Raw genomic sequence first — 19,036 nt, 5'->3', positions numbered from 1 at the left:
TTGTTTTCTAAGTGCAATTGACTCATCGATTTAAATTATGTGACCGGTAACTTATGCAAAAATAATCGTTTGTTACCCTAGGCACTACTATGATGTGGGTTAGCGAATCACGAGGCTCAAAAGGATAGGACACTTGGCTAGACGTGCACGTGAAAACTCGTCACGGGAGAGTTGCGGATAAGGTTAGCGCATGGCCGGAAAGGATAGTACAAAATTAAGGAAGCATATACCCAGCAGTGGGATGATGCGGGCTAATTGATAATAATAATGTCTCAACAGGGTAGATACTTATCATCTATAAAAATACCTACATTAAAGTTGTTTGTTTGAGTAGTGGTATTTTCCAACACTAGGAAATAATTTACAACGATGCTATTTTAATTCGTAGGTATATTACAAACGAAATTGGTAATTGCTCAAGATAAAACCATATACAACGTAAATATTTACTTTCCCAGACTATATTATCGTGAGGATACCTATTTGTCATATCAATTTTATGTTGATGTTTTTAAATTATTTGCAGAATAATTCTTAGGTGAACAAATAAACTACTTAGGCAATACAGCTTGGTATCACATTTTATTTTGTTGACGATCCATGTTTTGAATAGTAGTAATAATATTGTCAACTAAAAATATTATCAATTTGTATAATTCATTTACAATATTAGGTGCACTTGAACATGTGTATTGCTTTAGCTTAGCAATAATAATAGCCTTAGCAATGTGTGTATGTGATATATTTTTACGGACTATATATTAATAAATAGGGGTCCTTGTGTATCCTTAGTCCGTAAAAATATAGTGAGATATAAAAAAAACAAAAAATCAAACAGCATACTGTACATTATTTTTATTTAATAACAAATTCGGTCAATTCACTCGTATTTTTATCATAGTTACACGTAATACACATACAATGCAATATGAAAATTTTAAAATAACAACACATCAAACTAGAATGTGGAAATTTGTATAGTCAGGGGCTTCAACCAAATACAATATAATTTAAATTCATTTCCTTAAAAAGGTTCCCTTTTACTAGTTTTAGTATTTCCTAAAGTGCTAGGTTAAAGGAATGTACAGCTAAGAAATATAAAAGTAGAATGGATAAAATGTAATTTAAATGAATTTTTACATTACGTATATGTTTCATAGTTAAAATGGGTATTAAAATGAAATTATTACTAATAGACAAGCAGGAAACGAAAGTTACATTAGAACTTAGTACAGTCTTCTATGGAGAACAAGCTCATAACTTAATACATTTCAATACTAGGATACAATATAGTTAGGAACGCCTAAGGGGGTGAAAAAGGCCATATCGAAGCAATTCATCTAAAAAAGCAATATTGCAATTTGACATTTACGCATATAAAAGTAAGTGCGCAATGCCAACAAATATCAAACAGCAATATTGCTTTTTAGAGGAATTCTTTTTAACCCCCCAGTACATTGTATTGCCATGAAAATATTAACATCATAATGCGTAGTGTTTACGATTGGGTAGTTTCCTAAGTCAAAGATAAAAAGATAGATATGAAATTCTGATTATTAAATAAAGACACATCTAAAGGTGACAAAAAACTTTTCATTTTTTAAATAAAGAAAAATGTAATAGTAAGTGCGACATTTTGTCACGCTTTTCTATGACGGGTTGCTTTTTCATACAAATTGCATAGTAATTTCGTGTTTTCAATCTATTTTTTATAATTATTATAAAGCGCGAAGGAGTCTGTTATTCCATTAGTAACATTACGGTTTAGGTCCTATCTAGAATATTATAACAATTATAAAATTTGTTATAATATACAGAAACTGTTTTTGCACAAGTGGCCGATCGTCATTGAAGGGTTAGGTTAATCTATCAGTTCATGTTTCATTTTAAGATTATTTGATTATATTTAAAACGGATTGTTTGTTACCTAAACAGGACCGTATATTAATAAGTGTGGTAGTTGTATAAATCTACATCTGTACACAGTCTAAGCAGATAGCAAGGCACACATAGGTCAGTTTTCTAAATGCTGGACCGATATTTATAACGCTATATAAATAGCATATAATATAGTAACACTAGAATATAAATTACAACATAAAAAATACTACATAATGCAAACCTGTTGCATTCTATTACTTTTCAACAATAACTAATTTGGATAAAACTATGCTTAGTGTTGTAAACTTAGATTACTACCGTAAAGACTGCACGGGAGATGCATGTAAAAATGAATACTTAAATTGACAAGAGCTTTCTTTTTCCACAAAAAAAAATGTTTCTGGCTCTATAGCGTTAATAATAATTACAGTTTGTGTTGTACAATAACTATCACGTCTACAAAAACTAGCTAACTATGGACAATAATTAACAAAAACTACGAAATAGGCTTCAACAAGAAATTATTAGTGATTCTGTTTCGTAATTTGCTACTACTGCATAAAGCTATATAACTAGGTATTATTTTAGGCACACTTGATGAACTTGCCATAGTAATACTACACTGCATAAGATCGACGGTCTGCGGAAGTAATAGATAATAGAACAAATTAACTCTACTCTCCATAGAAATGACAGGGCATCGAAACATGCCTGAAAACCCAAAGTTATTTTTATTCTTACAACTATTATAAACGACTACATGGGACTTAATATAGCTGGCGATCAGTGCAGTGGGTGTAACATACACACCCCTACCTACACCTCCGAGGCGTGACGCTATGCTGATATTTTATGTTACTATAACCAACTATGGTATAACATGCCCTTTGCACGAGTAACCTATTTTTCTACACTATCAATTGTCGGAATTTACGAAAAAAATATTTAACAAATAAATATAATACTTGTGTAGTTACGTTACGTGTCCTTTTGGACTTCTCATACTTACATGATAATGATTCCGATAACCTCCGACTTCATGTTTATCAAACTGATGTGCTCTTGGGATTTCACCAGGTATAAAAAATTCTAGAAGATATTACGAGTAATCAAGAGGATTTGCTGCTTTATTCACACACGTATCACAATTTTTACGTTCTTTATTTTTTGATAACTAAGCTAGAGTTACTTTAGTAAGTACGTCGTCGTTGGTTTTCCTTTCGGGCTGAAGGGACAAATTAACATTCGTTTCTGTAAAAAAACTCGACTTTTCGACAAACTCGGATTAATAAAAAATAAGCGGGTCGCGGAATAAAAATAGGGTTTATACACCCACAGATACTCAGGTGACGATTATTTTTTTGATAAAAACGTAGCTCCTTCTACCGCGCATTTAAACTAAAATACTACAAAATTTACCTAACGACTAAATATGCTAACCTAACACAAAATCAGATGCAACCTTCCATAATAAAATTAAAATCTATCTAAATATACTGGATAGCCCAGAGGTTACGTTCAAAATGAAAAATTAGATGAAGGAGCTCATTAGCTACCAGAAATACCCACATGTATGTTCAGCGATACCTATAAGGAGATATTAGTGCGAGCATACCTAATCCACTAGCTGAAAAAATAAAAACAGCCCAATCAAAGAAAATCTTGAAAAAGGTACAAAACGCATCATATCTTCTAATCCGTAAATAATCGCTGAGCATACATGGGGGTGTTTCTAGTAGCCAATGGGCCCCTGTATCTAGTTTTTCCTTTTCAACGTGAACCTTTAGACCATCCTGTATAAATCCTGTACAAAAATTTAGCAATCCTGACCATAATTTTACAAACGTATTATAAGACAAAGTATTGATTTGGATGTTAAAAAAATATACAATAGTAGAGCATGAATTTCATAAGTACTCTGTCTTACTTTTTAGTTCCCAGACCACGCAGCATGCGTAGCAGCAGCATGCTTTACTTTTTATCATCATGGTGCGAAATCAAGAATCTAAAAAAAACAACGGAATCGTTTCCCTAAGTACAACACATCGTAATCATAACAGGAGGAAGAATAAACTTCAAGTAGACTTATTAGCTTGAAATAAACATTGTATTCATTTTAATTGCAAATACAACTCCCTAAAAAAAATCAAGTCACAAAGCCCTAATCAAGTAAATGTTTGCAAAATATTTACGACTGCCATGTAAATGAAACTACCAATTTCCATGCGTCGGGTTTCACGTCCACCCAAAACCCTCGAAGGTGTTACATAATTATAAAAAAATGATCACCTAGATCCCGAGAAAAATAGACCTTTCAACCCGACTTCCTATTTCTTTCTATTGCTTTCTTTTCTGGATATCTTATGATGTGAAAGGTGAATGTATTATCATCATCATCATCAGCCGGAAATTGTCCACTGCTAGACATAGGCCTCCCCCAAGGGTCGCCACAACTTAGAACGGAAGGCCAGTGGGGCCCCGAGTGGCGACCAGGGACCGGGAAGCGCAGCGTGGGCAGCCGAGGAAATTTATTATATGTGAGTATGATTTATTACGGCACTACTAGTAAATAAGGTTGGTTGGTTGATGGATGAAAAAGAAGCATGAAAATCGAAACGATTATCAAAATTTTAGGTACGTAATGGCTGAATAGGGAAGCTATAATTATTACAAAATCAATAATACATTGAGTATTACGTTGAGGTTATAATTTTATTGTTTTATAAACCTACTATCTGCAGGGTGAAAGTCACGGAGCAATTGTTATTTATAGGTACAATAACGAGGCCAAGAGTGTATCTTTATTAGTAAACTATTTCATGACTTTAACCTTCCTACTACTAAAATACTCGTATTATCAATGCGATCTTTCTAGTAGATAATAATGAAGAAACGTCTGTAGGTAACGTACATTTAAGTTATACATAAAGGCTAATATTGTTTGCTTGATATGAATAAAACACAACTTTAATGTCTTAAGATATGTTGTATGGACAGACCATTTGAACCATACTCTTTATACTTTTGTTATTAAAACACTCTTACATACTACTACACCATCCTGATGTAGTATGATGGTTACTTATGGCATAGACGAAGTCTTCGTCTTCAATTTTCCTTAGTTCAATGTATATGAACTGAAGTTTAAGAATTTGCCAATACATAAATATAATATTTATATTATAGGTCTTTCAGAGGCGGAGAATAGGAGTCCTAGTACGGCTTTGAAATAGATTACTCTGGGCGCCATCCCACTCGCGTCAGAGTACTACGTGGCGGAAGGCAAGAGGGAAACCACGGCCCTATTTTTCCCTAAAAAGTAACACGGATACTGCTACACACCGACAAGAGCGTGGCTCTTAAATTAGGAATGATGATATTATAGGTTAGGATATAATTTAAGATCATAAACACTTTAAGTAAATTTACTGGTAACGAAACTGGCGTCATAGTGTAATGTGATAATGAAATCAATTAACCTTTTAAAACAATATTATTACATTACATGAAAAAGTTCGCACTCACCCGTGCCGCTCACGTATTTCTCATTTGTGCTAAGGAAAGTACCAAATAAAAAGAAACTGTGCGTTATACGGTTAAGTAAACAAAGACATAGACGTATTTCCAATTCGCGGTAGGCCCTGAAAATGACCTATTTTGGTAATAAATATCCTATCTCGCTAAAGACATATAAACAAGACAAAAACTCATTCTAGAAGATTAAAGTTTGCAAAAAGTTAAAAAAAGTTAAAATTAAATGTTTCAAACATTTGACGAACATGTCTCTTTGAAGGACTTAACCCATTTAATAATGGTCAATTAAGTCTAATGCAAATGTGATAATTATTACAAATTCATAATTGAAACAACTTTCTGCGCCTCTAACGCGAGAGAATGTACATGTTACCACCCAAAGAAGAGTTTCAGATTAAAATACTACTAGTAGGTATCATTTCACACAAAAAAAAATATGATTAACAGGTGTACTTAGCTGAAGAATAACCAAGTAGTGTTCCACGATAACATAGTTTTCAAGTACCGATTTGCTCTTATCCCTTTCAAACTCTACACTAAATCGAAGACAACTAGTAATTTAAATAATGCTGGTTGGTCCAAACCACTTCTCTATTAGTTTGATCTACGATAATACAAATTTGTCATTAATTTGGCTAGTAACATACACACATCTATCACGCAAGTTCAGTGTTACACGATGCAGTGATACTGATCCCAGCAAACACCTCCTAATTGTATTACAAGTTATACCTATTTTCTTATCCGGAATTCTGGAATCAACACCGTTATGGTTTATATTATTTAATTTGATCTGTGTATCAAATGCTTTCAGTTTCTAACTACAGCTATTCAGCGCTACTTACAATAATTATATGTAAACTATATATAATATAATATTTAAATATGTTAGGCCAGCCTTACAAACATATACCCACAAAGCTTACAAGTTAAAGTGTAAAACCTGTTTAGAAATATGTAGAGACCCTGTACAAGTGAATTTAATACTATGAACATGTTTATCGTCTATCTAACCATATAATAGCTTCCCGATCACTGATCGTAACTGTATTTCGAGTTCGAACATTTGAAAGTTTTAAATATTGAACATTTTGTTTCAATTTAATATATCATAATATTTCTAAACAGGAATAATACCTACGAATACAGTCATGCTTTAGCATAAGTATATAACTATAATCTATTAGTCTAAATATGAATCATGATGTTTCATCTACAACTAAGAATTGTTCATAAGATTGACGGCAATATGACTCTCACTTAAACAATTATAAAACTTATTTAATTTATATTCTGTAACTATAGAATTTACCCAAAGTAATAACTAACACCAAAACTATTAGCAAATATAACAAACACGCGTCTACTAGGCAAATTATAAGAACTTAAGCTGATATTAGGTATTGTTCTTCTTTTGTCTACGAACTTAAGAGAAAATGTAAAAATATTTGTTGGCTCTTAAACTTGGACCACTCTATAAAAACAGAATATACTATTTATCTTCTATATTACTTTTATTAATATAAAAATAAAAAGTAACTTAAATAGGTAATTGTTAAAGATATAAGGTGTAACTACATAATAAACATACTTTTCAGTAATACCATCATTAGTTATGTATAGAATTCATGTTGCTAGTGCTTAATTCATCAGCTATTAAATGCAAGAATATTAATAAGACTTACAACATACAGGGTGGCCCAATACAGGTAAAAGTGAACCATTCGGTTTCAGTTTTTTTTTTCGCCCTTTAGGCCACTCTGTATACTACGACAAATACAAAGTCAGATCACAAAAAATGTTATATTATACAAATATAGGCTCTAAATAGTCGTACTTCAACTGCCATGCCGCTACGCCAATCGAATTCTTAAATTAAAAATTCCAAATATCCTTCCAGAACTTGGACTAACAAAAAACATTTTTAACCTACTTAATTCATGAGATTTTATCAGAAATATTCAACCGTCACGTTAAAACAGATACACAATTTTAAAACGAGAGACTGCTTGGTTCTTTTGTACTATTAATTATGTAAATTCTCTCTTTAACCCGCAACTACATTCAGTTACATTCGACACGAATTGTGTGTATAGAATTTCGTGAAAATTTATACATATATATATTTTTTGCCTAAATAAATAAATTATAATACAATTATTTACGTATCAAAATAATTACGTATGTATATCAGCATCAAGCTTCGTTAATATAATACAAAAAGGCCGCCCGAATCATTTCCGACTTAGTTTCTCTTGTTTACACAAATGTCCTGAAACAAATGTTTTGGAATATTGCGCGATATTTTACCTTTTACACCTTGTATCTATCGCAGTAAAATTGTCAAATTACTCAAGTAGATTCTGTTCAGATCACTCAACTCCAAAAACTGCATTATTAGGGATTAATTTCAAGATTCTAAATATTCTGGTTTTAAGCTTACTGCGACATTATGTTTTCAATACATATAATTTATAATTTGAGGTAAGACCGATGGCTTAGTGTAGGTGTTTATGCACTTTAAATTTATTTTAAATTACGTGAGGATATAAAAATGTAAAGAAAATATATAACGTAATAAAATATTTAAGAATTTAAAATCACTAGATTACTTCAGTTCTTATTATTTTTACTACGAACAAACAAACCAGAAAGTATATAGAGTGAAAGTGCAATTACTTTTTAAGTGCTGTTATTTCTTTCATATTACATTATAGAACTTCATATCACCTAATAATAATAATAGTGAACTAATTCCACGTATTTTTTATCGCAGCCACTAGAAATTATTTAACAACACAACTGTTCACACAAAGTTCGCATAATTTTATAATGCATGAACACGTGAAATTATAAACGAAATATATTTTTACAAAATAATTTACGCTAAGTACCGCTTAACGTAGTGTAAGGCTAATGATCTTTGGCTCGATGCGTGTAGTAAATGGCCAATGACAGTGAAAACGTGTAAGTTAAATTACAATTTAAAATGGAAAAAATAAAACTTTACCTATAGTATTTTATACTCAGACCTGCTAGCACCATAATCTTCAAGTACAACGCTACTCTAGCCGCTCGCTAACATCACATGGTACAACCCTGCTAGTTTAATTTACGATAGATATCTGCGCGAATCCTACCAATGTCTTGTCGTCAAACTCCTCGTTAGGTCCCACCGAATTCTGAAAAGCAATAAACTTTCTTTGTATTACTTTATTTCCGCCAACCCGCAGTTGCGAACAGCGTGGCGGAGTATGTTCCCCGAACAAGAGCGTCTCTTGTCTTTTAAAAGGAGACCTCTGCCGCGTGAGACATGTTATTTAATGTTATATTCCTTGTCAAATACCAAAGATAAAGCAACCAAATTCCAAACTAATAAATTATGATATCGTGAACAGGGGGGTTAAAATGGCCACAACGCAATGTGGCCATTTTAACCACTCAGGACAGAATTATGACCACTTTTACATTGATTTCTATATGCGTATATGGGAGGGAGGCGTATATTACGATTATGAATAATTTCCAGTAAGACCTACATAAATATTTTATATTGCATCTATTTAATAACCTAGTCCGACTCTATCACTATTTTAGAAGACAAACATCATAAGATACAGATCAGCAAGTATCAAACGAGAAATAATCTTACCAAATGGAATGTAACAATTTTGGGCGGCGTTTGTTCATTCTGTGATTCTAGTAGTTTGGCCAGGTTGACGGAGATGGGGACAGAGTCGTGGGGATCCACTAGACCGGCGCCAACCAACTCCGAAGCAATTCCTTCCGCAGTGTCCTTTCCCTTGATGTACTCGAAACGGATATCATTCAACTCACGACGGGAGTTCCTGCAATAATTATATTGAGATTTGCAACCATAGTAAGGAGAAATCGATCATTTATAAAGCCAACAGTTACTTATTGGACTACAGCAGTTGATCTCAATCACAACATCTTTATTAAAAAATAAAAAGCCTATAAACCGCGTATTTATTGTCACTAACTAGAAGGGCTACAAAATATATTCGTGTTTCTTTTAAAAATGTGATAAAATATCAGAATATAGATAACTATATATCCTGCTTTATGTCATAGGTATTCGTTACACAAAAGCAATGTTCATTTTTCAAATAAACATTATTCACGTTTTCGTTTTTAGAAATACCATTTAACTTTCGTTCAAGTATAAAATGTTTTACCTCAATCTTAGCACGAGATTTATAACAGCAGCGTCCGCCTCAAATTCCTGGGTATTATCTGGAACCTGAAAAAAAATACATTTTATTCCGATTCAGCATCCAGACATGAAAAGACTTTTCTTTTTTAGAAGACAGATCATCAGAATGTCTATCAGAATGGTCAAAGCAACTTCTAAAAAAGCAATATTGCTATTTGACATTTGTTGTTGACATTGACAGTCACCGGCCTCCATGGTTCAGCGGTTGAGCGTTGGGCTCACGATCCGGAGGCACCGGGTTCGAATCCTGGTGGGGACATATCGCAAAAATCACTTTTTGATCCCTAGTTTAGTTAGGATTACAGGCTGGTCACCTGATTGTCCGAAAAAATAAGATGATTCCGTGCTTTGGAGGGCACGTTAAGCCGTTGGTCCCGGCTATTAGCCGTAAAAACACCTCCACCAACCCGCAATGGAGCAGCGTGGTGGAGTATGCTCCATACCCCCTCCGGTTGATTGAGGGAAGGCCTGTGCCCAGCAGTGGGACGTATATGGGCAGTTTATGTATTATGTATGTAGGTCGAGTATGGATTAGTGAGACTCGACCACAATCTCAACTTTGTCGTGACATTCGGCGACAATCTAGAATTTTGTGCGAACGTAGAGTCGTAATTTAAAACCACGTGGCGCTGTGTAACTATTACATAATCATTTCTAACTACTAACTTGCACATAGAATATTTACAATTGAAATTAGCTTTTGTGTAATATGGTAAGTAGTAAAAGATCGAAGTGAATAGATAAACGTGTTGTCCCATACAGAATAATGTTAAATCCGTGACAAATTATGTTAGAGACATTTCCAGGAATAAATATCGATAGTTTTGGAACCGATAGTGAGCCCTGGTAGCCCAGTTAGAAGTCGCAGGTTCGAATCCAGCACAGGCCTAAACCAATTATGGTCGAATTTGTTTTCGAATTCATGTTTGGATCATAAATGATTATCACGTGCTCAGCGGTGAAGGAAAATATCGTGAGGATCCTATGTGACCAAACCTGTATTGGGCTGGTTTTCCCTTCGCGGTTGGAAGGTCAGATAGGCAGTCGCATCTGTAAAGAACCCGACCCGTGAAATCTTCAGGTTGGGTAAGCGGACCCACGGCCACCGTGAGAAACGCGATAATGCTAGGGAGATGAGATGACTTTCAGAGCCGATTTTTTTAATGACCTGAAACTCTGCCCATCACTCTAGAGATCAATCGCGTGATATATCCTTGTCGCTAATTCCCAGTACCTACACAAAAGCATGCAGTATTTACGTGTCTATGCAAACAACTTAATGTTTTGTTTTTTTTTTACACTAACTTCTGTCAAGAGCTGTTAAACGTCAAAAAGGCATTAGCAACAGTGATGTGATACCTGGTCGAACGATTATACTATATCTAGCATTATGTAACTATTGTAATGTAAGTATGTATGTACCTCTTCATCGCTGGCGCTGCCGCTGGAGTCAGCACGGGCCAGCTCGTTCATTGGCCGCACATCCTCTACTGGTTCAGTCTCCACCAACTCTTGGGGTTCATTGAACCCTTCCTCCTCCTCCTCACTCCATACCCATTCACCAGTCACAGTACGATGGAGACGTCCCGACGTGCCAGGCTGTCTTTTACTCGCCTGTTAAATATTTTAATTTTCCGAGTTAAATGGGACTTGCGCAATGTAGCCATACCTTAGAAAACACACTCTTAATTAAACAGTGACGTAGTCCAAAATTGCAATCTTACGAAAACGTTTTAAGTTTTTTTGAGGCCTTAAATATCCAGGGATTTTGGACTTGGCCCATTATTAAGAGTAGACTAAAAGAAACTGATTATATCAAAAATGTAAACTCTCATTTGATACACAATAACTTCGACATGTCTATGTAAGGATCACATCACATTTACCTTGGACACTCTAGTCTCCATGCTAGGGCCGATAGCGACTAGAGTTTGCGTCAGGTACTTTCGATCCTTCGCTTTTTTGAAGAACGGATGTTTCAGCAGTTCTGTAGCCGTTGGCCTCTTGGTGGGGTCTTTTTGCAAACAATCCACAATCATTTTCCTAAAAGTCTTTCCGTATGCTTTGTACTGCTCTTTTTCATCGGCGCCTGCAAAAAGATTATAAAGTCAATAGCTTCAATAAAAGGAATAACTGCTTTAGTACGATAACGTAGCTTATTTAAAACTTATCCGGCAAACATCTATCGGATAAAGTTAACAGACACATTATTTGCAAGTAGAGTCTGTTCAAACATAAAATTCAATATTTTCGATTATTGGAATATAAGGAAAAGAGCATATTATATTATGATCGCAACCGTATAACACCTTACCTGTGTCCAAGTTAGGAGGGTCATTCTGCAAAGTCAGCATTAGCACTTTCATCGGTGGGTACTTGTGATACGGCGCTGTCCCTGTCGCCATTTCTATGGCAGTTATACCAAATGACCAGATATCTGCTTTGAAGTCATATCCATGATCCTGTACACAATAATATGACACTGTTTTATTTTATATCAGAAACCAGATTCGCCGAGTTTATGTTCTTTAGTATGGCATAAAAGGTCGATTGCCAACCTTACTAAACCTGGTCAGGGTGACTGATCCACAGAGACGATGAAGACGTAATGTTGCCTAATTTAATGAAGCCAGTTTTATTTTAATTTGATTGTTCTAAAACTAGCTCTATCTCTTTCTTGAGCATACTATTACATACAACAGTAAGACATACGTCAATAAGTAGTAGGCACAAAAATAACTAGCTTATAATTCGTTTTTACCTGTTCCATAACTTCAGGCGCCATCCAACAAGGCGTACCAACAAAAGTATGTCTAACTTTTTGTCTAGACATGTCCCTGCCTGTCGCTAGCCAAGCTGATACTCCAAAATCTGCTATCTGCACAGTCCCATCCTCTCCTAATAAAATATTACCAGCCTTTATATCCCTGCGAACCAAACATAACATACCTTTATCATAAGATTATTATTAGTGAGGGTTAGAGGGCCAAAGATAGATATCACCCACACTCGTTTCAGTCATTGTTGAAGCGTCCAAGGCCTTTGTCATTGCTCGTGTAACGATTGCATACCTACTTACTAAATAATAATACTCGGAACCGATAGCGTAACTGGCTTTCTGAGTAGCACGGAGTTATTTTAATTTTCGGACGCTACAACTAGCGACTCTAGCACACAGCCGTTTTTGTAAATTTCTCTACCAGGACTCGAATCCATGGATTCCTACGCTCAGAACGTGTATCGTTCGCTCTGACCGTCAGAGAGCACAGACGAGTTACTCCGTACTGCATTTGTCGAAAAGTTCGAACATATTTTATAATGGATTTTAATTTATATTATTATGGTGGTTAATATAATACAGTTGAGAAGCCCAGAGGGTGTCATATTTCTCGTGGGGGTCATCTCCTCATATAATAAGTATATAATATATTATAAGGGTGTCTGTCAAATATTATAAAACACATATTTATATAAAATTCGCGATTAATGACAAAGGCAAAACTATAAATACCACGTTAAGAATACAAATAAGCAGTATAATAATTATGATATACAGTGCAAAAGACGGTGACTGAAAAAATTACAACCACTTTGCATTAATTCTATAAATGCGAAAATAACTCTACCTGTTACCTCTTCACGCCTAAACCGGTGAACCAGTTTGGATGGAAATTGGCACAAACAGAGTATAGGGAACATTCCAGAAAAGGCACTTAAGACTAGCACGATATCACCGAAATCCACGCGAACGAAGTCGCTAGCTGGATTCTAGTAGAATAATTAAGCTGCTTCAGTTTCGCCTCAAACAGAAAATCCCATGACACCTACTTAAATTAAGTAATAATAGAAGCAAATACTTTTGTAAACGAAATAAAAGGGCATGATGACTTTTTACGAGTTTGTTTTATTGATAGCTACATAGGATCATACCCCATTTTACTATCCAATATCACATACACACATGCTTGCAAACTCCCATCCGTAACCTTAATAAGATGGGCAATGCTACAACCTTCCCAGTGGACAACTTACAACCACTTTTGATACGACGTAATAAGATGGAGGTGTCCAATGGTCAGCCCATCGCCACAAGAAGGATACAATCCTGCCGGTTTTAAATAGCCGAACATGTTTGAAGCTTTTGTATCCTCCACCAATCCGGCTTCAGATAAGAAGCAATCTTATGACCTTATCACATACTAAACACAAGCATTGCCTTATTATTGAGTACATATAGACACTTCGCTGGTTTTAAACATTACAATTTCTCAAACCTTCGCTTTAGCATTATTTACTAAAACAAAACCACATTTGTTGAATGCATCCCAAGAACTATCATTAATTGTGTCCTTCTATTTGTCTAAACACATTTCTTTTCAAAAAGCCAGCTGAAGAAGATTAGTGCATTACTCTATCTGTCTTTTCTATAATCTTCGTTCGCTAATACTCATAAGAATTTTTGCAGACTAATACATTCTTATTTGCCTCTCAATTTTCCTTTTTTTATTGACCTTATTTAAAGTACGGTCCCATGTTAAGCAAAAGTATATTATACAAAATTCTGTAAACCAAGTACTCCATAGAAGAGCCTTGCTTGTTTTGTTCCTTTAACATGACATGTGCCATTCATATTGAGGTCAAATGAATGGATAATGTTACAAAATTTCGCATAGCCAGCAAAACTCACTTAGCACAAATGTAAACATCACACCTATTGAATGAACTTTCTTTTTTGCAATTAAGTGCATTCATGACTAAAAAATGAAACAAAAAATAAATAAATTCACATAGCATGTAGTGTAATTGTTGTTTAACAAAACAACAATTAACTCAAACATAGGTTGCCCTCCTACATTTGCATGTTACATAAAAAGTACAAGTGTCCCAACTTGACATATAACCACCAAAACATCTATACATAGTTACACATCAACAGCCTATATGAGGTATGGAGCATACTGCACCACGCTGATTCACTGCGGTTTGGTCTAAATATTATACCTCAGTTAATGATATAAACCCCAATAGATTTATAAGTTATCTAAACAATAAAACAGGTCAGTGCATTCAAAGCATAGCCATCTTTCTCCCACAAATATAATCTCAATAAGTAGAATATAGAATACACATAAGTAGAACCAAATGATAACAGGTGATCAGCCGACTGAGTAAATAGACAGTTTATCATTTTGAAATTGACTTTTGTATATGCATTGCAAATATAAATTAAGTAGGTACCTACCTGTGCATTTGTCCGTTACTATGAAAGTATTCGAGTCCTTTTAACACTTCCTTCAGCACTGTAGCAATTGTTGACTCATCAAATACACCATGCTTGCAGTTTGTCACCTTCATTTTATGTTTTATAACATCTAATAGGCTGCCACCTGAAATCATACATTTACTGCTGTTTAGTTTACAGCATACTGGTGACCAACAGAACGCTTATTTATTTGTAATCATTCACAAACATGCATTATTTTACAGTGTCACATGTATTCTATTCTTTTGTACCACAATAAAGTATGAAATTGATTTACAAAAATATTAAAATTTTGTGAATTAATTTACAAAAATATAAGGATGGATAATATAATTAATTACCTTCAAGTAGCCTCAGCACTAGCCATAATTCATCATTTACAACAAAACTAGTATAGTATGTCACCACATTCTCATGGTTGCAGCTGGACATTACCTGCAGGTAAGAAAACTAAAATTAGATATGTGCATTAAGAATTGAACTGAACAACAATATTAAGAAATTCTAGGTGATTAATCATTTCTTTTGCCTTAAATATGCATGGTAGCTGTTATCCACTCCTGAATTTTAATTGAAATTTTTAGAAAGGTGCTCGCATCATATAACATCAAATGGAGCAAACCTCAGGTAGTTATTATTTTAACATTTACTAGACGTTACCTGTATTTCCTTGAGTAATTCGTCCATAGATGTATTCCATTTTTCCAGATTAATTCTTTTAATAGCACATTTCTCTTCTCTAGGCTTACAATAAGCCCCATACACAACTGCTGTTGCTCCCACGCCTGAAATATTAACGTGAAAATGGTATAGTGGTGTAATATTAGTGACTTTTTATAAACAGCTCATACTTACAAAGTTACATTGCAAATGCATAGCAGAATTTCATGATGTAGAGTACCCTAATTAAATATTGGCTGAGAAAATATTAGTACAGTAAAACTAACTTTAAATAGGTAGAAGTTGAAACCAAGTTGAATTAGATTTCACTTAGGCAAACGGTTTCTATAGAAGATATTCCTGAAAATGTATCACTATACCTATTTCAGTGACACTTCCACAGTCATATGGAATTTGACAGCTTGACGTTATGTGCCGCATATGCTGTTTTCTTGTGAACTTACAGAACAAATCTCTAAATATTACTTCTCAAGCACGGGAAAATGAATACGTAATAAATCTCATACATACCAATAACGTCCCGTAAGTCGTAATCATCTTGACTATTCGGCCACGGACAGGATGAATTTACACTGGCGGCCATTTTGCGAGTGAATAAATTTCCAATACCAACTGCGGCCGTGCCTATCGATACGCGTGCGGCCCGCGCATATGACGACAATGCTGTTATTTGACGATGATCACATGCACCAAACGATTTCTAAAAATAATTTATGCACTGTTTAGGTATAAAATGAATTAAATCAACCGAAATGAAAAGTAAAATAGAGATGATTCGTAATTTTAAATAGGTATAGGTAGCCAGGTAGGTTAGGTACCTACTTAATAAACAAGATTGAAGTTTTGCAAAGTACCTACCTACCTACTGACTACAATTAGTAGGTAGGTACCTATTTTGCATTATTAAGTGGGTATGTGTAGTACGTAGGTAACTATTAACTACTACTAATTTAGAGGAGCCGATAATGGGTGAAGAAAACTTTTGTGCCTAGTTCACACGTGCCGGCCGAGTAAACCGACCAGACTGCCAGACAGACAGTGCACTCGGCCACTTGACACACGTAATAAAATATGGCATTACGCGCAGAATAAATAAAGTCAATTTTCTTCAGTATATTCGCACCGACTATTCGGCCAAATGCACTATCTCGCCGGATTACTAAATAGAAACCGGGGCCAACGGCTTAACGTGGCTTGAAAGACCTTCCAAAGCACGGTATCATCTTAATTTTTGGACAATTAGGTAATTCCGCCTACAATAAAAATGTCCTACTAACTAACCATGGTGCAGTCTCACAACGTAATTTTGGCGAGACGTCCCCTCTACTGTAAGATACCTAGTTACACAAACAAGAGCAAATAAGTAGGTACCTGCCTACTTAAGTAAAATTTAACATACCTAGGTACCCAGCTGAAATTTGGCTTAAGTAAGCAATTGACTATAGAGTCAAATTTCAGACCTAGGGACCTAAATACCAATAAATAGGTACATAGTATATAAAACTCCCCATTCCTCCGCCGCTCGCGTCTTCAGATAGGTATATACGTATAGTAGGTACCTACCTACATAATGGACGTAGAGTAGGGCGCGAACGTTTAGCCGTTTGTTTGAAAAATTTTGAAGGCCTGTGACTTTTCATCTGTAAATAGCCTAGTACATTTATCCAGTTGTCATTTTACAGAATGTGCTTTTAATAGGTATAGTGGATATATAAAACAATTAATTAAAGGGGTCATAAATCTGACGCTTTCATGACGCGGTTAAACGTTGTAGGTTGGTACCTACTCATTGTTACTTAATTCATGATTAAAATTGAACTGCCAAAATAAATACTTAATTTTATACTTACTGGCCCCTATTTTTAAATTATTTATCTTTGAGACTGATTGACATTTACACGCTATCGATTGTCCAATATGTCACTAACCTCACTAACAACATTCCTTATAACAATATCCACACTAAGTAGGTACCTACCTAGTATAATATGATTTATCGATAGTCTAACTGTCGATACAGATACAACACTAGTGTTGTTTTCTAAACCTATGAGTGAATAAAAGACCGAACGAGTGAGTGAATTCGGGCATTTTTCCAAATGTAGCAAATGCAATTGGTACCGTAGATACCATACCGTTCGTTCCCGCCAAACATCTCCCATATATCCTCCTAATCATGACCATTTGTTAATTAACAACAAGGTCCGCGTCCGCGCCCTATAAACAAAGCCTTACTGATGAATGAATACTAAGGTATTAGCATAGAATAAAAAATAATACTACGTACCTACAGAACGGCAACTCTCCGCTCCCCACCAGCGTCTGAGCTAGGTTTACCTCACCTCCCCTCGAACACAGTTTAGACTTGAATCGTATGGTGTCAGACGTCACACACACAGACGCGCGTACACGATAATATCAATGTGTAGTGTCTGTGTAAAACGAGGTTGTTGAAGTGTCTGGGGTGTGGTACTTTTCAGTTCACTATTGTCGGGGTTCCTTCTTACCTGCCTTTAAATTAGGTAGGCACCTATCTTCGGAGGCCCGTATTGCTCTATACTTGGAACTTACTTACTCCTACGCATCTAGTATCTCGTCACCTACCTGTCTAAAAATTCCTGTGACTCCAGCTGAAATCGCATCGCCGCGCGTATTGCTGAAAATGAAAATTAGTCACGGTCAGTTAGGTACCTACTTACTACTTGAACTCGATAATGCCCTATATAGAGACACAGCCACATTGGAGGTCGAGGAGCCGCCAACGGAAGTTTGTGTGCAAACGCGATGTGACACAAATTTCTTTGTGACCGCATACGAACTCGAACGATACAAAATAGTTAAATGTAGGTACCTGCCTATTTTTTTGTATCGGTTGAGTTCGCATGCGATAATGCTAGGAATGGTTGTCGTTACCGTCTCTGTATAATTAGGTATATTATGCTATGCACCCATCAAGATTTACTAAACTTATAATAATTTATGTTAACAATGGCCCCGATTCCTGCAGACACCGCCTAATTTTATTTTAGGTTATAACCGTCATTTTCGTATCCGTCGAAAAGGAAAGGGACGGATGATTCACAGCTCTTAATTTTAGGAAGAATGAGTAAATGAATGAATAACCCGGGCGAATCAAAAGGTACGTCGCTGGTATGCATTCCGTTTGACGTGCTGTCTACTTAACTGTGTCGGGTTATTGACGGATGTAAAATTTTTAGACGGTTGGTTTAGATTTGTGCTTAAAATTGACGTGTGTTCCATACATTGCAGCACCATTGGTGCTAATTCCTGTAAATACCATCTAATTTTATTTTAAGTTATATCTGTCATTTTCTTATCCGCCGAAAAGGAAAGGGACGGGTAATCGACAAGCATAAAATTTATGGAACGTACGCCAATTTTAAGCATAAATCTAAAACAACCGTCTAAACATTTTACAT

At 35.1% G+C, this 19,036-nt stretch overlaps 1 protein-coding gene across 2 annotated transcripts in view; it reads right to left on the bottom strand.

Moving 5' to 3' along the window:
* Window positions 1-830: 830 nt before the first annotated feature.
* The window catches only part of LOC126380726 (STE20/SPS1-related proline-alanine-rich protein kinase-like), a 32,494-nt gene continuing 14,288 nt past the window's right edge, over window positions 831-19,036 (bottom strand). The window contains exons 3-14 of one of the 2 annotated variants that reach the window (XM_050030320.1): window positions 18,201-18,252; window positions 16,107-16,296; window positions 15,576-15,700; window positions 15,257-15,350; window positions 14,895-15,039; window positions 12,414-12,579; window positions 11,967-12,114; window positions 11,539-11,741; window positions 11,075-11,266; window positions 9,615-9,679; window positions 9,068-9,263; window positions 831-8,597 (exon numbers count right to left, since the gene is read on the bottom strand). In XM_050030320.1, the coding sequence (XP_049886277.1) occupies window positions 8,523-8,597; window positions 9,068-9,263; window positions 9,615-9,679; window positions 11,075-11,266; window positions 11,539-11,741; window positions 11,967-12,114; window positions 12,414-12,579; window positions 14,895-15,039; window positions 15,257-15,350; window positions 15,576-15,700; window positions 16,107-16,296; window positions 18,201-18,252 (1,651 nt within the window). In that variant the 3' untranslated portion in view covers window positions 831-8,522. Of the gene's footprint in view, window positions 8,598-9,067; window positions 9,264-9,614; window positions 9,680-11,074; window positions 11,267-11,538; window positions 11,742-11,966; window positions 12,115-12,413; window positions 12,580-14,894; window positions 15,040-15,256; window positions 15,351-15,575; window positions 15,701-16,106; window positions 16,297-16,418; window positions 16,593-18,200; window positions 18,253-19,036 lie in introns of those variants that run through there. The other variant, XM_050030321.1, reaches the window with a different exon arrangement.

The sequence above is a fragment of the Pectinophora gossypiella genome, chromosome Z (genome assembly GCF_024362695.1).
Source record: "Pectinophora gossypiella chromosome Z, ilPecGoss1.1, whole genome shotgun sequence".
Taxonomy (NCBI): domain Eukaryota; kingdom Metazoa; phylum Arthropoda; class Insecta; order Lepidoptera; family Gelechiidae; genus Pectinophora; species Pectinophora gossypiella.
This window is presented reverse-complemented; position numbering and strand designations above follow the sequence as displayed.